The sequence below is a fragment of the Diplotaxodon limnothrissa genome, linkage group LG19, assembly GCF_057381915.1.
Source record: "Diplotaxodon limnothrissa isolate DT_005_m linkage group LG19, D_limnothrissa_male_GT1.1, whole genome shotgun sequence".
Lineage (NCBI taxonomy): Eukaryota > Metazoa > Chordata > Actinopteri > Cichliformes > Cichlidae > Diplotaxodon > Diplotaxodon limnothrissa.
Window position 1 is genome coordinate 7,813,333 of NC_140614.1, and position 19,342 is coordinate 7,832,674.

The 19,342-nt window shown below is 40.4% G+C and overlaps 2 protein-coding genes across 3 annotated transcripts; both read right to left on the minus strand.

Annotated features, from left to right (window-relative positions):
* Positions 1–2,982: 2,982 nt before the first annotated feature.
* LOC146611639 (cell division cycle-associated protein 4-like) lies at positions 2,983–7,776 on the minus strand. Its single transcript, XM_085342759.1, has 2 exons — positions 7,670–7,776; positions 2,983–6,706 (listed from the first exon to the last, which is right to left on the minus strand). Exon 2 carries the CDS (start codon positions 6,700–6,702, stop codon positions 5,896–5,898), a length of 807 nt encoding a protein of 268 aa, XP_085198885.1. The 5' UTR covers positions 6,703–6,706; positions 7,670–7,776; the 3' UTR covers positions 2,983–5,895.
* Positions 7,777–12,994: 5,218 nt separating this feature from the next.
* On the minus strand, positions 12,995–19,139 carry cdca4 (cell division cycle associated 4). 2 transcript variants are annotated; one of them, XM_085343368.1, is made up of 3 exons: positions 19,032–19,139; positions 15,933–16,070; positions 12,995–15,596 (listed from the first exon to the last, which is right to left on the minus strand). In XM_085343368.1, the coding sequence occupies exon 3, from the start codon at positions 15,585–15,587 to the stop codon at positions 14,664–14,666; it is 924 nt and encodes a 307-aa protein (XP_085199494.1). In that variant the 5' UTR covers positions 15,588–15,596; positions 15,933–16,070; positions 19,032–19,139; the 3' UTR covers positions 12,995–14,663. The 2 variants fall into 2 exon arrangements, with proteins under 2 accessions (XP_085199494.1, XP_085199493.1); XM_085343367.1 differs by lacking the exon at positions 15,933–16,070.
* Positions 19,140–19,342: the final 203 nt, after the last annotated feature.

The following is a 19,342-nucleotide window of genomic DNA, read 5'->3' on the forward strand; positions in this document are numbered from 1 at the left end:
TTAGATACAAAGTATAATTCACAAAGTAGAATAGAGAACTTTTTTCTTTTGAAGTTATCATCTGGTGTATGAGCTTTGATGTAAAAATAGCAGTCAGTTAGCTTCATAATAATATTCTGCTAGAGTGAGCATGTGCAGTCAGTGAAAACATATAGGACTAATACGTCTGTAAAATTACAATATGAGGAATGTACCGCTAGACACCGCATTCTTTCTGAAAAAATATCTGAATGTCACTGAATAATAATTATTTATTAGCTTACTGTTTTGCTGTGTTGATAGTATAAACTAATTAACATACAAGCATTAACAGCTTTTTGGACAACTTACAGCCTTTTGCTGGTTGAGTCATTTTCCATTATGCATTTTAAGCGCGGAGAATAAAAGAGAAGACTGTAGATGCAGTCCCACTGTGCACCTCATACCTCACATAAATTGTTGATTTATTTTTTATTTATTTTTTTTTTTTTGCATTAAAGAAAATAAAATAGATTATGAAGTGCTACTGGCTCTATCTGCCCATCGCTCTTTGGTCCATCCCATTGTTTTGTAGCAGAACAGGCGGTTTATTGTGCAAATGTGTGTAAGTGTGTGTGCGTTTGTGCTGAGTCAGCCTGGTACACCGAGGCTTTCTGAGCCAAAGCCTGGCTTTACTGCACCGTAGCAGACTGATGCCTGCCTGCAGAGAAACAGTAAACCCAGACTGACACACCACAGCACTCTGCTGGGCCATAGATACACAGTTATACTTTCACAAAATCTTTGGTTTGGTGGACAGACCGACAGATAGATAGATAGATAGATGGATGGATGGATGTGCAGTTCTGGTGTGTTAAAATGGTAGTATTGGCTGTGGCTGTGTGCAGTGGTGCACGTGTTGCTCCTCCTTGTGTGTGGCCACTCCCTGAATTCCTGCACCAGAGGCCTCTCACTCACAACATCTACTCTACTGCTTTCTCTCCTGGGCTGAGATCAAACCCATAATTTTGCTGAGAGAGGGAAGAATGTAGCAGAATATCCATACTGTGCTGCATTTTAATCTGACACATCGTGGGTTTTATCCGTTTGTATGCCGTGATGTTTTGTCCTTCGATCCCATCCAGGGCTAGAGGCTAAAATTAAGCTTGAGTCTGTTGCCATATATAGAACATATGTTGCTTTTCTTTTTTTCCATGTGTTGTCTTCTGTCGTTATAGTTCAACTAATATGGAAACAGATGAATACCGAAAGTAATAAATCAACAAGCCATTAAAGGGGCACTTCATGAAGTGATGCGTAATTATATTTGATCCCAAGCAAAAAGATGCTTCTCTGACAGGGAACAAAGGAGGCTGAGAACTCGCTTTATAGTAAAGTACTCATATTCAGGTTTAATGGAATGACAGGCTGTGTAATTGTTTCTCATTTGTGAGACTTTTCGGTTCCAGTCATTTTAGCTTTTCTTCTCTTGAAAATATCTAAAAATAATGCAACTAATTTTTCATTGAAAATTGAAATTGAAAAAGTTTTGATGTTTGAAGTCTTCTCAAGGATCTGTACAATGTAAGGTGAAGACCCTGCTATAGATTATAGAGAAGCCCATTGATTCACTATTTGATAGCACTTTGCGACAGTGGGAAGGAAGATCTCCTTTTTAACAGGAGCTCTTCCTCCACGCAACCTAGTTGAGGGTGAGGGAGGGGAAAGAGAAGGCAGAGGAGAAGAGCAGTGCTTTTGATATTTTTCTGGTATAATATTGCTGCTTTTACATAAATAAAAGGCTTTCAAGGTTTTCCTTTTTTTTACACCAGTATTGATCTGTAATGTTGCATATGCTTTATAGAGATCTACACTGCATTTGCAGAGGTAAAGGTGAAACATGAGATTAAACCTCTGTCCAGAATTTCCATGACTAAGAGAGTTGCCAGTGAATTGAGTGAGATTCACAGGAAGTTTAGTCCCCTGCTGTGAGAAACACTGATACTTACTGTACTGGCTTCATTGCCGGGTCAGGTTTTCTGAAAATGACACCAAGTTTTAGTGATGAAGCTGCAGAAACACCTGATTACAACACCAACAAACACTGCAGGACCGATCTTTTTGAATGTGCATTGTCTTTCTCATCATAAACAAACACCTGCTTTTCTATCAAATGACCACCAGAGGGAAGTGTTGGCTTCCATTTAACTCTCTAGACACATTTGGGAAAATATATATATATATATATATATATATATATATATATATATATATATTTAAATATATATATATATATTTAAATATATATATATATATATATTTAAATATATATATATATATATTTAAATATATATATATATATATATTTAAATATATATATATATATATTTATATATATATATATATTTATATATATATATATATTTATATATATATTTATATATATATTTATATATATATTTATATATATATATATTTAAATATATATATATTTAAATATATATATATATATATATATATATATATATATATATATATATATATATATATATATATATATATATATATTTATTTATTTATTTATTTATGGGCTGCGGGAAATTTTGCCCTCAGCCCTGCTTTCCAGGCTGCAATGCCCTTTTGCATGATGTATCATTGACATGCTTTAGCTTATACATGTATACTATAACTGAGGTTAAGCAGTTAAAGGTTAGAAGGATTTTGGCTGAGCTCAAAAGGGACTGTTGCCTTGGAGGCAACACACAAGACAAGATACTCCTGCAGGTCCACAGACCACATGCAGTCAGTTGCGTATTGAGTAATGTCCTGTTGTGTGTACGTGGTTGGTGTGCAGAGGTCGGCAGGAATGTCTGTATAGTAAATACTTCATGTTCAGTTTTTGTAATAGAGATGTGACGTTTGTGTCTTTGTGCCAAAGACACAGTCAGGTCTGCATGATGTTTTGCAATGAAAGATTAAAAGACTCACACAAAGCGGTTCGAGTATTTTCTCTTTATTGTTGGATAAAATCTATAAAATATTCCAAAAACAAATACAATACATTATGAACGATCATCTTTTCACTGAACAAAGTCTTCCTTCAGTTACATTGGAGGGGGGGGGGGGTTGTTTTTCATGTTCAGCATTGACAACATACACTTTGTGCTTTGCAAAACCTACTGACACTCTGTGCTTTCACACAATTATAAATAACACTGCAACCTCCTGCTTATTATATTCGATCCTGTCAGACAGATTATGTAAAATTATTTTATAAAAAACAGAAAAGTGGTTTTATTTCACCGGCTGAAGAACAGCCAATTCACACTGTGTCTGTGCAGAGGCATCAGGAGCAAAAACAAGTTGTTGTTGGAGCAGCAGTGCGCTGCTCGTACATCTCATGTGATTGGTCTGTAGTCTTAGTCTGGGCAAAACAAGCTCCAAACCCCTCCTACTGAACATGTGACGCAATCTGCTTCCTCCCACCCTCCTCCACGTCCTCATCCTCCTCCTCCTCTTATTTTCCCCCTTCTGGCTCTGGCTGCCACCTCCTCCCTCAGCTAGTTCACTGTCAGCCCGTCAGGATACATTAAGCTCATATGCCTGTAGTGTTCAGCGAGCACAGAAAAAGGCCAAGTAAAGGGAAGAAACCATGACAGCCGTGGCTTCTGAGTGCTTTAGGTAACACCTTTCTGCAGTCCTTTGGTTTACAAAAAACAGAACAAAAAACAAAAAATATCAATGAAGCTCGAGCTCACACAGACACAACACCTCAGCGCAGTTGAAAATTAGAATCAGTAGTAAGGCACGTTGTCAACATGAAATGAGATGAAGATGAGGACGGATCACTTTGGTCTGACAGGAGAGCGTTAGATTCTCAGCACAATTAAAATGATAAACCACACCGTTTCGATCAGCGACAAACACACGACGGCTCTCTGGGTGAAAACAGGAGTGTTCCAGGTAAACCGGCAGACAGACAGACATCAGGAGGTAGAACAGGAGTAAACCACAAACAGCGAAGGTCAGGCGTCAGATTCCCTGTGACCTTTCACTCACTGGATTTCTTCTACTAGACAGGAAATTGGTTTCAGGTAGAAACGCGTATAAAACTGCTCAACTCCCACATTGCGTGTAAAAATTGAAATAAACAAAAAACCCATCAAAATACAAAGGCTTCTGTTTTCAGGTTAAACTCTGAGACATGGCAAAGGTGCCCTGACCATTGACTTGATGTGATTGGCTCCTCAGTCAGAACCAGACTGGGATTACATTACCATTTAAAAATACATATTGTATGCTGAGTTAATGACATGTTGGATTTACTATACTAAGAAAAAAAAAGCTGCCAAGAAGGAAAAACTCTTATTTGTCATACAGGTGCTGACTGTTTGTCCCATTTTGTGTCACAAAGTGCATCAACACTGACAGTCCGAGATTAGAAAGAACCTTAATTTATAAGTTACACTCACACCTAACCGATAGACTCTATGTAGAAAGAACAGTAATATGGTTTGCTGTTCAGTTGTCATTCACAAATAAAAAATACAATTAGATAAAAAGGCAACAAGAAAAACAATTTACCCTTTCTATACTGGAGCATTGAGATTTCCTCTCTACACCCCCCACCCCACGCACGCACGCACGCACACACACACACACACACACACACACTTACTATACAACTTCAATATAGTGCTCACAAGCGGCTGCATTCTCCTTTCTACTAAGGAAATAAATATACAGATAGATAAATAGTCCATGCTCTGACTGCTGTACGGCCACAAAGACTTTCATCTTTCATCAACAGGAGTTGCTCGGTCCTACAACTGAAAAAAAGAAACTCGGGCCTGGGCTCTCCTGGCTGGCAGAAGCACGCCCTCTTAAGTAATTGAAGGGATTTCAATTAATAATCAACCCAGACCTGATCTAACAGTCAGAGTGCCGCACGAAGCACGGCAGCTCAGGTTTCTTCTGACGACTGCTGCAGTTACAGAAGCAGGAGAGCAAAGTGACAAATACTTGGAAACGTGAGGATCCACGTCCAGGAAAATTCACCTTAAACACTGCCGTATGCCATCAGTTTTTCATGTCCAGTACCACCCATTGCAACACTTCTCTTGCAAGTTTTGCAATATACTTTTGGTGTGCCAACTTTGTCTAAACATGTCTGATCTACTCTTAGTAGAGATTATTCACCTCCTACTCATAATACAACCAGCTGGAAAGCTAAAGCGCTGCCCGGTTTGATTCCAGGTCTTCCTGTCCCTTCTAAAATGCCTTTCTGATTGTAGCATTGTTATATACCAAGTTTCAGCTAAAAATAAAATTCTTTGATTAATATTGATTGGTCACACAAATAAAAGGTACATCTTTTTTTGCATTTTTGTTTTGTTTGCCAGTAAAATGTCATAAATTAGCTCTTCAATTGCTACTTTTCTGACAGCCCAAAACCCCAGCATAAAAATACTAAAAAAAATTTAAATAAAATACAAAGACAGAAATAATTTCTTTCCATTTTTGCTCAACTGACAAATTGTGTCAAGTTTTCGATCTTCACTTTTCCTGTCAATAGCAGTTTTGGACTGATAACTATTAAAAACAGTGCAAAAGAGTTGTACCATGGATGTCTAACTTTATAAGACGCTCTGAATGTTATTCTTCATCTGTTACAATAAATATTTCATATCTCTTGAGGCACAAGCATAGGTGCATAACTAGGTCCTCATAAGAGGCATGTGCATATTAGAATTAGTGTTTCATTCCACCTTAAACTGGCTCAACCTTGAGAAAAATTTTCAGCCAAACTATCAGATAGACCGTTAAAAGAAAAAGAAAAAAAAAAGAGAGTTCATCAGAAAGAGTTTGTCAGCCCTAATTCAGCCGGAGCAGCTCCTAAAAAAAAGACAGGAAATGTTCAGAAGTTCATCTCGGTGATCAGGACTTTACCAGGATCTCCATGATGTGGTCCAGGTCATTCAGGTCCACGAGACAAGACTGGAGGCTCCCGGTTGAGGAATGGCTGGAAGAACGTAATTTCACGTCCTCGTCCGGCCATAGCGACACGCTGACTGGCCACAGAGACCCTGTCGCCCAGGCCGACGGCAGATCTGAAGTCTCATACATCGATGTGTCAATGTCCTCAAAGATATCATCCAGGGCGAGGTCGCTGAGGTAGCCCATGGCATTTACTGCATCACTGAAAGTACTGATGGCTGCAGCGGGCAGAGATTTCTGCTGGTCGGGGAAGTCAATTGCCTCCTGAGAGGGGAATTCGGGAGACAGTGGGGGAGACAGAGACAGGCTTTCCCCATCTCCTTCGGCACACCCAGGGCACGTAACAGGCACGTCCTCTCTGAAATCGTCCCTGAGTAGACAGGAGTCATCTGCATGAACGCCGCTGATGCTGAGACGTGAATCTGAGGTGCAGGTTCCCACGCCGTCACTCCGTATTTCCTCCTGAATCTGCCTGAGAGTATTGATGAGCAGCACGGAGCGGCGCAGGCTGAGCTCCATCCCCGCCTGATAACGCTGGAGCTTCTCCAAGCAGAGGCCGAGCACCCGCTGACGCTGCTGCAGGTGGCTCATGACCGATTTGGACGGGTCAATGAGAAGCCCGGCCTCGTCTTCCTGGCCATCCTTTCCACTCTGCTCCTTTTCCTCCGTAATAGTGGCTTCCGCGACCACCTCAGCCTCCAGCTCCTCCAAGCAGCTCCACTTCCGCTTCACACCTCGACCCAACATTGGCCTGCATCAGGGGATAAAGAGCCCATTTGTTAGGTTGCAATAAGGTACAACGTGTAATGAAGAGTTACATTTACATGGCAAAACACAACAAATAGTTCTGCAAAACTAAATTAGGTAGAGAGGCTAGTTTCCCAGGGCTTGAACTGACTGTTGGTCTTAAACATTTGTCTTTTTTAAAGTCACCAATCGGAGCATTTCCTCCTGTTGAAGTGAAAGAAAATGAGACACAAACCTTTGACAGCAGTTGCTGAGATGGTGTGTCTATTCTTTCTTTATTTTATTTTTTTAGGGCTTGGATCTCTGATCTGGCGGCATGGCAATAAACCTTGCATTCAATTTATGTAAGAGCACAAAGCAAGCGAGCATGCTTAGTTTCAGAGACACTGTCAGGCACAGAGCCTTTTCAAATCAGGAGAAAACACATAAAGCATAAAGCTGCAGATACTGAATATATTATGCACCTTTACATAGTCGATTTTTTTTCTCCCCTGAGTTAAGACATTTGAAAGAGCGCATTTTACCAACTATGACTCACTGTTAGACACCCCAGCAGGCTTGACAGACTTTACTCATCCATACAGGGATGGGTAGCGCCATGGATCACTTTCTCTCTGATCCTTTTACAAAAGTAAAGAGGACACACGAAGCCCCATTTGGTGAGTTTGACCCTCGTCGGAGAGATTAAAGCTGCTTGGTCTAATTTAATATGTCGGTAGAAGCCTCAACAAAGTAAAATACGCGGATAATAAACATGTTAGCAAAAATCAGTCTTTTTAAATCGCTAACTACGATCATATGGTCACTCTACACTACTTATTTAGCTCAGGACCCCCGAGAACACCCCTTAACCCCGTGACGGTTCCCGTACTTCAGCGGGAACGTTAAGATCCAATTTGAACCAAGTTTAAAGGGCAAACTTGAGTTCAATTTAAGAGAATGACATGAAGACAACAGAAAAACCAACCTCACGTGCCCTTGGGAAGTGTCATGGGAGGTATGAATCCGTCGAGTCTTCGGCTGGTTTCGTTTCAGTGTCCCGTTCCTGAGCTGTAGACGGCCGAAGTGTGAGGAATGTACTGTCCGCTCTCAGCAGCTGGGGGAAGGCGGCGGAGCTGCGGAGGAGGGGGGAGGGGCACGGGAGCTCACCGGCGCACGGGATTGGTCCGTTCACCCGACGATCAAACCTCCGCCTCCGCCACTCACGGGGCAGCGAGTGTGCGGTCGTTTGTTCCGACAGCGATCTGGCGCTGCGTTTAAGAACACCTCGTAACAGTTGGAAATCATGTCGAAGCACACGAAATACACGTGAGCGGCGATAATGGCCTTTATGATCGGTGGAAAAAGAATTTATCAGGACATGGGCTTGTTTTGTCCAGTAAGCGGTAAATAATAAAAGCTGAGCATGTTTTTAAATATGAAATCACTGATAGAGCGTAACCACTGCTGTTATTGACCATGGTGGACTTAAGTATTAACCCTTTAAACTTGTTTGTCTTTTTCCGTTTGACGTATTTTTGGAACTTTAATTATTTTTTTTCACGCATTAACTATCTGCATAAATTTTCTGTTTAAGTACAGTTATATATATTGTCCAGTTTAAGTAGTGTTACTTTAGCTCGATTTTTCTTGCACTGACTTTATAGTTGTTGACATAAAGCAAGAAGTGACTTGTTGAGAAGTGTGTGACAAAGTGACCCTACTTCTCAGTTGATTTATTACCCCAGTAATCACTCAGAATGGGTTTACTGCTAGTCTTCAGTCCTCTTGAGTACAGCACAATGCATATAGCCCATGGCATTTAGTCAGGATATGGCAATGGCAAAGCTTATCTGTGGTACTGTGTTGTTTTTAATTAATTTTAATTCTAACTTTTATTTTACTTATTTGTTTATTTAGGTCACCTGAAAGGATTCTGTTCAGCATTTGGTTGCACTAACAGAAAATCCAAGAAGTCACCTTTTTTCTGTACCATCCATTATTTTTTCATATTGTCAAAACTACTTTTACTCCACGAGTCTAGTTACTTGCATTACCCAGGTTTTAGGTCCTGGTTTTAAGGCATACATTAATGTAATAGCAACTATTAAGTGAAAGTTTGATTCAAGGCTAAATTTAACTAACATACATGTGGTCTGTTTTTGTTTCTGCAACACGTGACCTACTTAATATTCAGTTTCAGATCCACCAGTATCTCCTCGGGGCCGATTCTGGTTCCCAAAAACCAAGATGGTGACAAGCAAAATTCTACAGTAGAGCTTTGGAACAGCACTGTGTCTCTATAAAAGAAAAAAAGTGTCAATAATACTCAGACTAGATTATTGGCAAATCAGCAATATACCTGTTGCCTCTACTCAAAGTAACTTATGAGTACTTTCAGCATTAGTGTTGTGGCGTCCTACCGCATAATGTGAAGTAAGAGGACATTAAAGGTGCCAAACATTATGCTATTTTATGGACAATTCTTTCTCTTTTAGATGCCACAAATGTTCAGACATTGATTCATAAAGTTCTCCCATGAATTTACATCTAACAAAGAAGTGAACATTTCTTTTAACAACATTTAATCAACACAGTTTTACCAAACAGACACCAGTGCATCCGTGCTGGAAATATCTAGAAGCCCCAGGTTGCTTTATTGCGTACCTGAACGCAGCATTTTAAAGGGACAAGATGACTCAGAACGGAACGGGAAGGACGTGACCAGAGAGACAGGAAAGGCAAATACCAAATAAGGAAGGTCTTATTCCACCTTATATCTCTTCCTTCTAAATCAGTCACGCTTGTTTCCTCATCTTGTTTCTTTCTTTCATTCTCATCAGCCCCATAGTTTTGTCTTTTTTTTTAATTGAAATCGTACATTTGCGCGCTTAAAAGATATATTAGTAAAGAAGAAAAAGCAGCTATATAAAACAGAACCAAGATTTCATAGTATTTCATCTTTTACTCGAACACCGATGTACACTTTACTCTTTTAAGCTGAATGTGTAATCAACGGTTATCTAGATTAAGAGAGGAACCTGAAAGCAGCGTGGGAGGGGTGGACTAAAGCTCACTACTGCACACGTTTTTTAAAGGAAGTGTTGCCCTGTGACAGCAGAAGGCACATGTACTTTAAGCATGGTGCTGTGTATTTATAATAAAGGTCAGAGTAGCATCTTTCAGACCTGCTCTCTTAACATCACATGATGTTAACTTTATGAGAGCATTTCTGAAACAGCTCAGATTTTCTGCTTCACATTTATTTATTTTTTCCCCTCTTTTGCTGCTTTTTAAGACACTCGAGCCTCTTTCACCGATGACTGGATTTTTTCCCCTTAGGCTGCCTTTTTGCTGACTCACTGAGAGGCCATTAATCTTTAACTATAAGCTAACCAATTCCAGGCGACAGTCCAGCTTGCAAAGTAAGCTATAATTTTATGAAGAAATTGCTTTTGTCAGGATCAGACAAAACTTCCTTCAGATTTGTGAATATGCAGTTTTCTGAATATGAAAAAGCTCACGTTTTGAAAAGGACAAAATGTGGCTCGACTCTGAACAGGTTTGCTCCAAGTTGCGTTTCGAACACACAATGGTGCTGTTATGTTGAAACCACTGCAACTCTCTCCACATATCTAACGCAGGATCTCACGGTCCAATATCGTCATGTGACAGCACGTGAGAACAAAGGTCTCTCTGCGGCCAGACTGCAGCTGCAAAACATCTAATTCTATTTTAGTGTCATTAAAAAAAATCCTGTATTTGAGGGAACATATACAGACTCAACTGAAAACTCCTTCAAGGCGTCTTTTAGCAGGTCACACGTGGAAGAGCACTGAATGAATCATGCATGATTTGAGCATGATTTTGAGCACCTGTGGCGTGTGTTTTTGCACACGCCACAGGTGCACCTCTAGATTTCGAAATGACCAAGAAGTGTGTATAGAGAAGTGTCATTAGGAAAGCTCTATATCAGTACAACTCCATTTAAATTTAAGCATTGATTTATAGCGTGTTTCCACTTTACTTGTTAACAGGTAAATACGGATAGATTAACTAAACAGCTGTTAACTGCAACACAGGTCAACAGCACCTCAAAGTGTGGTCTTCAGAATTCTTGCGAAACAATGATGAATCAGCACCTGTCTCAGTTCAGCAAAAACTAAACCTTTACAGGTAGTTCTTGCAGGATAGTTTCATTAGACTGTTAGTTTTAACCAGCTGTTCCTAATAAACTGAAAACTTTTACAGTTTCTGTATGTGCCAGCGCTGATATAGTGAAAACCAACTTCTGATTGGCTGCCCCTTCAATTCTCACCCCAAGAATACACGGATATAAAATACTCAAGAAATGCTTACCATTCCACCAGACACGCCCCAGAGCTTTTTGTTTGTTTGTTTGTTTTAAGCTGTAACCATGTGGACCTGCACAGAACAGATGAGAAGGGCAGGGATAGTATAGAGAATCCAGCCAGCCTTCAAAATAAAAGACCCCATAGAACTTAAATGCTCAGCTTCTGAAAAGCTACCCTTGTGATTTGGAGATATGCCAAGACCAGCAGCTTCGTTAGCTACAACTCTTCAGCTCCTTAATAATTTAAATATCTCATCAGCCAATCACGTTGCAACAGTTTAGGCATGTAGACGTTGTCAAGACGAGCTGCTGAACTTCAACTGAACATCCGGATGGAGATAAAAGGTGATTTAAATTACTATGAACATGTATTTATGGTTTAAATGACCCTGAATCCTCCAATAGTTATGCTGCAATATGCATAGACTGCTGGGGGATTCCCATGATGCATTGAGTATTTCTTCTTCAGTCACCTTTATCACTCACTATGTGTTAGTAGACCTCTGCATTGAATCATACTTATTATTAAACTCTGGCTCTCTTCCACAGCATGTCTTTTAGCCTGTCTTCCTTTTCTCTCCCCTGTCACATGCCCCGCCCCTCCCTGAGCCTGGTCCTGTCAGGCGGTTTCTTCCTGTAAAAGGGAGTTTTTCCTTCCCACTGTTGCCAAAGTGCTTGTTCATAGGAGGTCATATGATTGTTGGGTTTATCGCTGTATGTATTATTGTAGGGTCTACCTTAAAATATAAAGCGCCTTGAGGCAACTGTTGTTGTGATTTGGCGCTGTATAAATAAAATAGAATTGAACTGCTTTGAATGTATTTACAGAGAATAGTCCGATAAGGAAAAAATATCCAGCGAGCATTAGTTCTCTGGGTGGAAATGGATTGGAAAAAGGCTGGTGGTTTAGCCCAGTTTGGGCATTTTAATACCAACTTGGCGTAGTCTAAACACCACAGCTTACCTGAGTGTGGTTGCTGTCCATGGCCGTCTCTTAACGACCACATCTAGTTTCTTCCAACTGGATAACTCACCGTGTCATGGAGCGGAGGTGAGTGGGGCCTCAGTGCTTACACAGTTTTAAGCCGAAGATATTAAAAAGATGTCCACTCTCAGTAACATCACGCAGAGCCAAGACTGGGGAAAAAAATGAGTATGATGCTGTCTGGAGCCTAGGCTTTTCACTCACAGGAATTACTTATTTACATATGCTTTCATTATTCAAAACTTAATATGCATCCTTTACAGTGGCGCTCATATAACAGAAACAGGGAAGCACAAGTCTTCTTTCAGATCCATTTAAAAACCATGACAAATAGTTAACCCTTTAAGACCTACCATAGAACCAAGTCCGCCAGAGCTTATTTTATATTCTTACTTGCTGTAGTGCCATTTTTGGAAGCATTTCAAGTTGCTATACATCAATACAACCATTATAGCCCAAATTTTAATAATGTGTATGCATTAAGTCCACAGTAACTACATAAATTGCAAAAAAGTGCAATAAACTACAAAAAAAATTGAAAATCGTTTTTGTTTTTTTACATATACTTCTACTTGGAGAAATTTAAGAGGTTTATCCCTCAAAACTTTAAATACAAAAAAGTTGCAAAAAATGTAGGAAGTGTTACAAACAGCTGATCAGATCGGCAAAGCGTGTTTCTGGAATATTGTGTTTTTGTTCCTGCAAGCGCTTTTTATGCAATTTTTGCAAAGCTATATGTGGAAGGAAATCGTAACCTAGGACAAGCTGATGGCATAAGATGTAAGTACAACTCCTCCGGTTTCATATGCAAAACAAATTATTGCGCTAGCTTATGCGGTTCCGGTTCTACGGGGATTTAAAAATAGTTACGCAAAACGGAGCGTGCCCGCTCCGACCGGCTTTAAAGAGTTAAACAGTAACATGTCCTGTTGTAAAATAAGGGAAACAAGCACACACAATCAATAGTTGCACCTTTTATTATAAAAAATATTTACAAAGATGCTACAATGTTTTTGTCTTAATATAAAAAAATGCATACATTTTACAACGATAATTAGTCTTTGAAGTTCTAGCTCCCATTCAGACCAGAGTGACATCCTTCAGGAGTGTTGTGGTAAGGTATTAAGCGTGTCGTAATACTGTATTTTAGTCAATACATTTTATTTGCCTGAGTTAATCTCTTCATCACGATAAGGAACAATTTTGAAGAATGCATTTGATTTTCCACATATTTAGGAGAAAGGCAACTGTTTGCATAAAGGAATTAAAGGACATTTGATTTGTATACAGTCATTTTGAAACACATATGACAGAGCTGCATAGTAATTTGAATAGTAACCCGGTTGTTGTTATTACTAATAGTCCTTAAAAAGAAAACTTAGGAATAAATAGGTACTGCATTGGAAACGAAGGGCACAATTTGGATAAATACAATTTCATCGGGCCTCATGGTTGAATTGATAGGTCAACATGGCATGTCTGTACCTTGATAAAATAAATACAATAAATAAAACAACAATAAATTAGATGGGTTAAACACACAGAATTCTTCACTTGGAATAACAAATGAGAGAAAGAAATATGGCTTCTCGATGCAGTTATCACCCCGGGGTTTCTCCAAAATGCGTGAGGAAAAAGCTGCTTATTACTGATATTGGATCCATAATGACAGCAGAGCAGGAAAATTACTTCATTTGTCTCCTGGCTACTGTAAACTTACCAGAAATGACAACTCTTGCTCCTTGTTTGTTGACTGGCAGCAATTTTCCTGCTCTGCGTAAAGCTTTTAAGAAAATGAAAGAACAGCGCCTATAAAGTGAGACGATGCCAGTCCTGACACCTGTTACAGTCGACTATACCAAACCATGGGAAGACACCGTCTTGAGACTGGCTATTAAAATCTTAAAAACCGCTTGGGAGGGAAAAATAATAATATCAAATGATGCCTGCAAAATCCCCCAGCTGTATAATGCAAAAAATATATTTCTATATACACATACGTACATATACATAAATTCCATTCATAATTGCTCAAATCTCTAGGAAAATATGCATTGATTTATAGATTTGGATTTACAATTTGTTCTGGTTTTTGATGCATGTAGTGTGAGGAATTGTTTCTCAGTCCATGTAACAATAAATAGAACTGATGAAATGGCAGAGAATACGGCCAGAAGGAGCTAGCATGACAGAGTGAATGACGGACATAAACACCTAAATAAGAATGCATCATGGTAGTTATAAGGTAATTATCTTTGCCTTCTCACAGATATTGTTGAGTTTTGGATTTCAGAACCAAAGTGGGAAACTAACTGCTTTGCCAACTCACCAGCATAGCTTTTAAATCCCCAGATTTGTTAATTTTACCATCACAATTGTAACTGCCAATTACATTTTATTTTTTATACAAAAAGTCACAACAGCAGATGTTAACCTGCCCAAGTGGCTGTTACAGGAGACTAACTACATCTCTAATACCCCCATCCTCAAATCTACTTGGCTTGCTGTTAATTTCCCATCTTGATCCAAAACATCCAACAATCTCTATGTGTAACAATACCACATACAGAACACACACGTGTACTGTGCATAGTCTGGAAAGAGTCTGTGGCATCAGTACAGACCAGAGGAATGTTCAGAGTTTCAGGATCCCACTATGATCTCCATGATGTGGTCCAGTTCGTTCAGGTCTGACCTGCAGCTTGAGCTGGAGCTCAGGGCCGTGGGCCCATGAGAGGACAGGCTATCGAGCAGATCGTAAGGCCCCATTTTCGGGGCGCTCTGCATGCCTGTCAGCACCGTATCGAGGTCATAGTAAGACGGGTCCACGTCTGAAAACAGTTCCTCGAGCGCAGGGTCAGGGGGCGGCGCTGGGTGCTTGATCTCAAAAGTCCCAAAAACCTGCTCCCCTGTCCTGGAGTCTGCACTTAGGTGGTCCCCGTCTCCCTCCTCTCCCTCTGATACGCACTCCTCGCTGTCCTCCTCTTCTTCTTCCTCCTCGCACTCACCGTCTTCCTCTTCCTCCTCCCAGCAGGGCCCCATGCCAAAGGGACCTGCGAGGTAAGAAGCCGAGGACAGCTGAGGGGAGACGGGTGACAAAGTAGACATGGTGACATCCGTCTCCACATCTCCCTCCATGACCACCTCTTCAGAGTGGTAGCCTTCCTCCACACCGACCACTGCGTAAGGCTTTGGGCTCTGCCCTGCCTGGGCTGCTGGATCAGTCTGTCGGCACAGCACTTCAGTGGCCACCAGGCGGTCGGTGGGACACTGGGCGGCTGCGAGGGCCTGCGTCATTATCTGCCAGGTGCCATCCTGGGTCATTTCCTCCTGGATCTGCCGCACTGTGTTAGCAATTAGAACTGAACGGCAAAGGTTTGGCTCTACCAGCATGTGACAAAGTTGCAGCTTGATGAGCGACATGTCAAGCAGCGACTGCCGCTGCAGACTGTACGACGAAGACAGCATCCGAGCTGCCGCCGAAGGAGCTGCGGGGCCCTGGTCGCCACTGGAGACGGCCTCCTCCCCAGAGTCTGAGAACTTGCGCTTGGTGCCCTTCGGGAACATGTTGTCTCTCTTTTGTGAAGGCGAGGAGACAAAAAAGAAAAAAAATCAGTGAGAAACACAATGGCACCACTTGCTTAAATATTAAGAAATGTGCCACACAGACAAACACAAAATGTGTACTGCTGTCAATGTCACTAGCTAAAATAGTTAAAAAGATTAAGTGCCATGTAATTAATTATGTAAATGTGTGATGTCATGAGGCTATGTGGTGTAACATTTGTGTGGACATGAGGGAGCTAGGGCTACAATCTGCTGAACTGCAGCTGTGACTTTACAAATAAACTACAGGCTTACTCTACAGTAAACAAATAATTGTTGTAGTTTTTTTCTTAAAGTTTGCTATACCTTTCCTGTTGAGAGGCACAGGCAATAGCAATGCAGCTTGGTCCCGGCTGCAACGCTTCAAGTACTTTTGTACGAGCGACAAGCAGCTTTTGTTCAGCACCATTTCTGCCCATTTTAGGCCAGTCTGAGGCAAGACTCCTGCTGGGCGGAACAACCACACTTTTAACAGACCACTGAGCCACCGAAAATAGCATGGTTACCGACTAAATGCGGACACTGCATCAAAGTAAGCACAGACTACAGAGACCTCTGTCAGAAAACAAAAACAGCACTCAAGTTAATTAGTGCATTTATTTTCTTTCCCCCACTGCCACCTGTGATCAAGAAAATCAAAAAGATATCCTAATCAATAAGGGTGCTTTCAAGGGGGTAAAAGTGACAAGGATATGGAAAGTAACAGCATTTACAATTCACAGTACAATGTACCACCATGAGCCACTAATATTTACAAGGGATATCAGGTTTCCAGGTCTACGCACGCGACGCTTCAAAAACTAGCAGAACAAGATTTTCACTTTCTCTTCACTGAGGAGGGGAAGAAAAGCACAGTCAACTTCCTCATTAAATACCACTTCAACACACACATGTCTTACAGGAACAAAACAATACTCCCGCTAATGTTAAAGGCCCCTCTGACTCCCAAAAATAAATGGGATGCAAGTGAATAGGAGACTGAGCTCCAAACAGCAGCCTGTGGCATTTAATTTTCCATCAGACAGAAAAACAGTATGCGCAGTGTCCGGCTGTCTCCTCTGTGTTAAACCTGTGGGCAGGGCATTTGGGTCAATGATTCCAGTTGCTTCAAATTTCTATTTGTGATATACATTTTTTTTTTTTTAAAAGGGAAAAAAAGAAAACACAAAATTTTAAAAATCAGTACAATGAAAAACAACACTGATTCATGTTTAGCGTTAGGATTCACAGGGCACAATTCACAGAGAGGGTTGGATCACTTTACAGAAATTTCCTGTTTTTCAGGAACTAGGAATCAAAAAGAAACTACCATGCCCAAGACACTGCTGTTACTGTCATAAATCATCTCTACACCAAATTATCATTTTTATTTTAGGATGCCAGGCCAAACTAAGGCCCATAATCTGTGCAAATTACATATTTTAACATTGACACAGTGTGTAGTCAGGGGTGTTGTGCAATAGCATACTGACAAAAACTAGTAAAACAACAACCTTGTGAGTTCACATTTAATAGAAAAGTATACATCTAAATTGCTGATCAATCAGATCACCACATTTTCAAAAAGTTACAATCCATGCCAAAAGGAAAAAATAAAGAGAAGTGGCTCGTAAGTACAATTAAAGGCTTGGGAGCCTGGAGGTCTTTGAGTCCTCGTAATCATAGAATAACATTTCCTGACAGTGGACAGAATAAAGGGGGGAAAAGGTAATTTATGAAGATACCCGGAGATCTAAAATGAAAAGGGTGAGAAAACGATTACGGACGTATGTTGTCTTCTTATGTGGTGCAATAATACTGGCCCCTGTTAAATAAGAGACACTAGAGAGAACTACCTCCTTAAAGAAAAAAAAAAAGTAGAAAAATAAAAGGAAAAAAAAAGACATTAAATAGAAACAGGAAGAACTACAACCTGAGAGACGGATCACTGCACACAGAAGAGAAAACAGTTTTGGACATGACAACTTTTTTTTTTTTAACATTTATACTGATAATTGTTTTCGAACACCCTATAGTTTAGCATTTTTAAAGCTTAAGGATTCTACTCTGAAATTAGAATTACATTCCTGAAAACAATAAGAAAAACAGCCATTCATATATAGGTCATATATAAAATAAGACTGAAAGCGAGTTATGTCCTAACCAGTCTGATCAGTCATCTGTAGCAGGCAACATACACAGTGCGTTGTGTTTTTCCACTGTGGGACATGTAAACAACTACAATCTCATACAATCAATTCCCTAAATGTTCTTACATTTTAACCACTTAAAACACTTTCAATCAAGATAATATTGACAGATAACCTAACATGAGCACTAAATAACAACCAAACTCCTGATAATAACATCTCGATCTGCAAGTGAACATTTTTAAAAAAGATTTACTTACTTTACCAATAAGAATGTATTGATTTTAAAACCCAAAGTGATCTGCTACAGACGCTTAATTTTAATGACTGATATCGAGCTCATACTCAGTTAAATAGTATTTATTTACACCTGCACATTAATGTTGATGTATTAAACTTAGTCGCACATTTTTTAACACGATTTCACAAAAATGCTGACATATGTGGTGTTCAAAAACTTCTCACATATCAGGAAATAAGTGCGGGGGGGGGGGGAGACAATCACCTCGTGTAAATCAGTACTTTATTCTGATGCTGACATTACAGTTGTATTTACGTCAGACAGACAGTGTCACTAAACTGGATTTAAAACAGTTTAAATACATTCACTAAACTAAGTGTTTTCTACTTTGCTAGGAAGCAGAAGCCAAACAAAATTCAGCCCCGTTTTACGTCAATGGTTCTTAGCATGGCCCATCCCCCACCACTTTCACAGCCTGCCGTACTAAATGAATAAACACATTTTTAAAAAGCACTGCTTACATTTTTCCCACTTCCCACTCAAATACATAGTGCTACCACTGCCAGTCGCCAAATTAAAACCGCTAGAATAGCTGTAAAAAGCGACGGAGAGCTTCTGGCCGTGACTACCGCATGCTTTTGTCTTTTCAGCAACAGAGCTACCGAGCGACAATGAGGCCATTTTGCGCTAGTAGCTAACAGTTAGCCGGCCGGCTATGCTACAGACGGAATTTACACTTCTGGGTTGCCGCTAGCTAGCATAAAATGTTCCGTGAAAAAAAAATGCCTCCAAGGAGGCACAAAACCCTCGGCATTCGTTTGGAAACTTCCTCTTACATAAAACGAATGCTAGCGAACGTAAAGCTAATTAGCTAAAAGCGCCCACCCACCCACAGTCCGCGGTCCTTCCTCCTTTCTAGCCAAAAACAAGAGTTTTCGCCACGGCGGGGCTGTTAAGTTCCCCAAAAACAACACACGGTCACCCGGGTGGCTGGTTAAAAACACTATCGTTGGGTGCTTCAGTAGCCGTACTCACCTCGTGTTTGTGTTAATTTAATTCCCGTCTCGGTCATAGGATCGACAGCAGAGAAAGCGGAGATCAGGTTCAGATGAGATCATTCATGCCACGGCTTCAAAAACTGAACTACCTCTGTCCTGCTGCTGCTGCGGAGCGGACGACAGGAGGGGAAGGAAGGGAGGGGGAGGGGAGCCGACAAAAGCCAGCCATATGCCTGGGATTCCTCTCTAATGATTTCTCCCTGCTTTTCTCTCCTACTAATGCTTCAACAAACAAGCCAAAGCCCGATGCTGGCTTCAAGAACAAGATGTAGAAGATCTGATGATGTT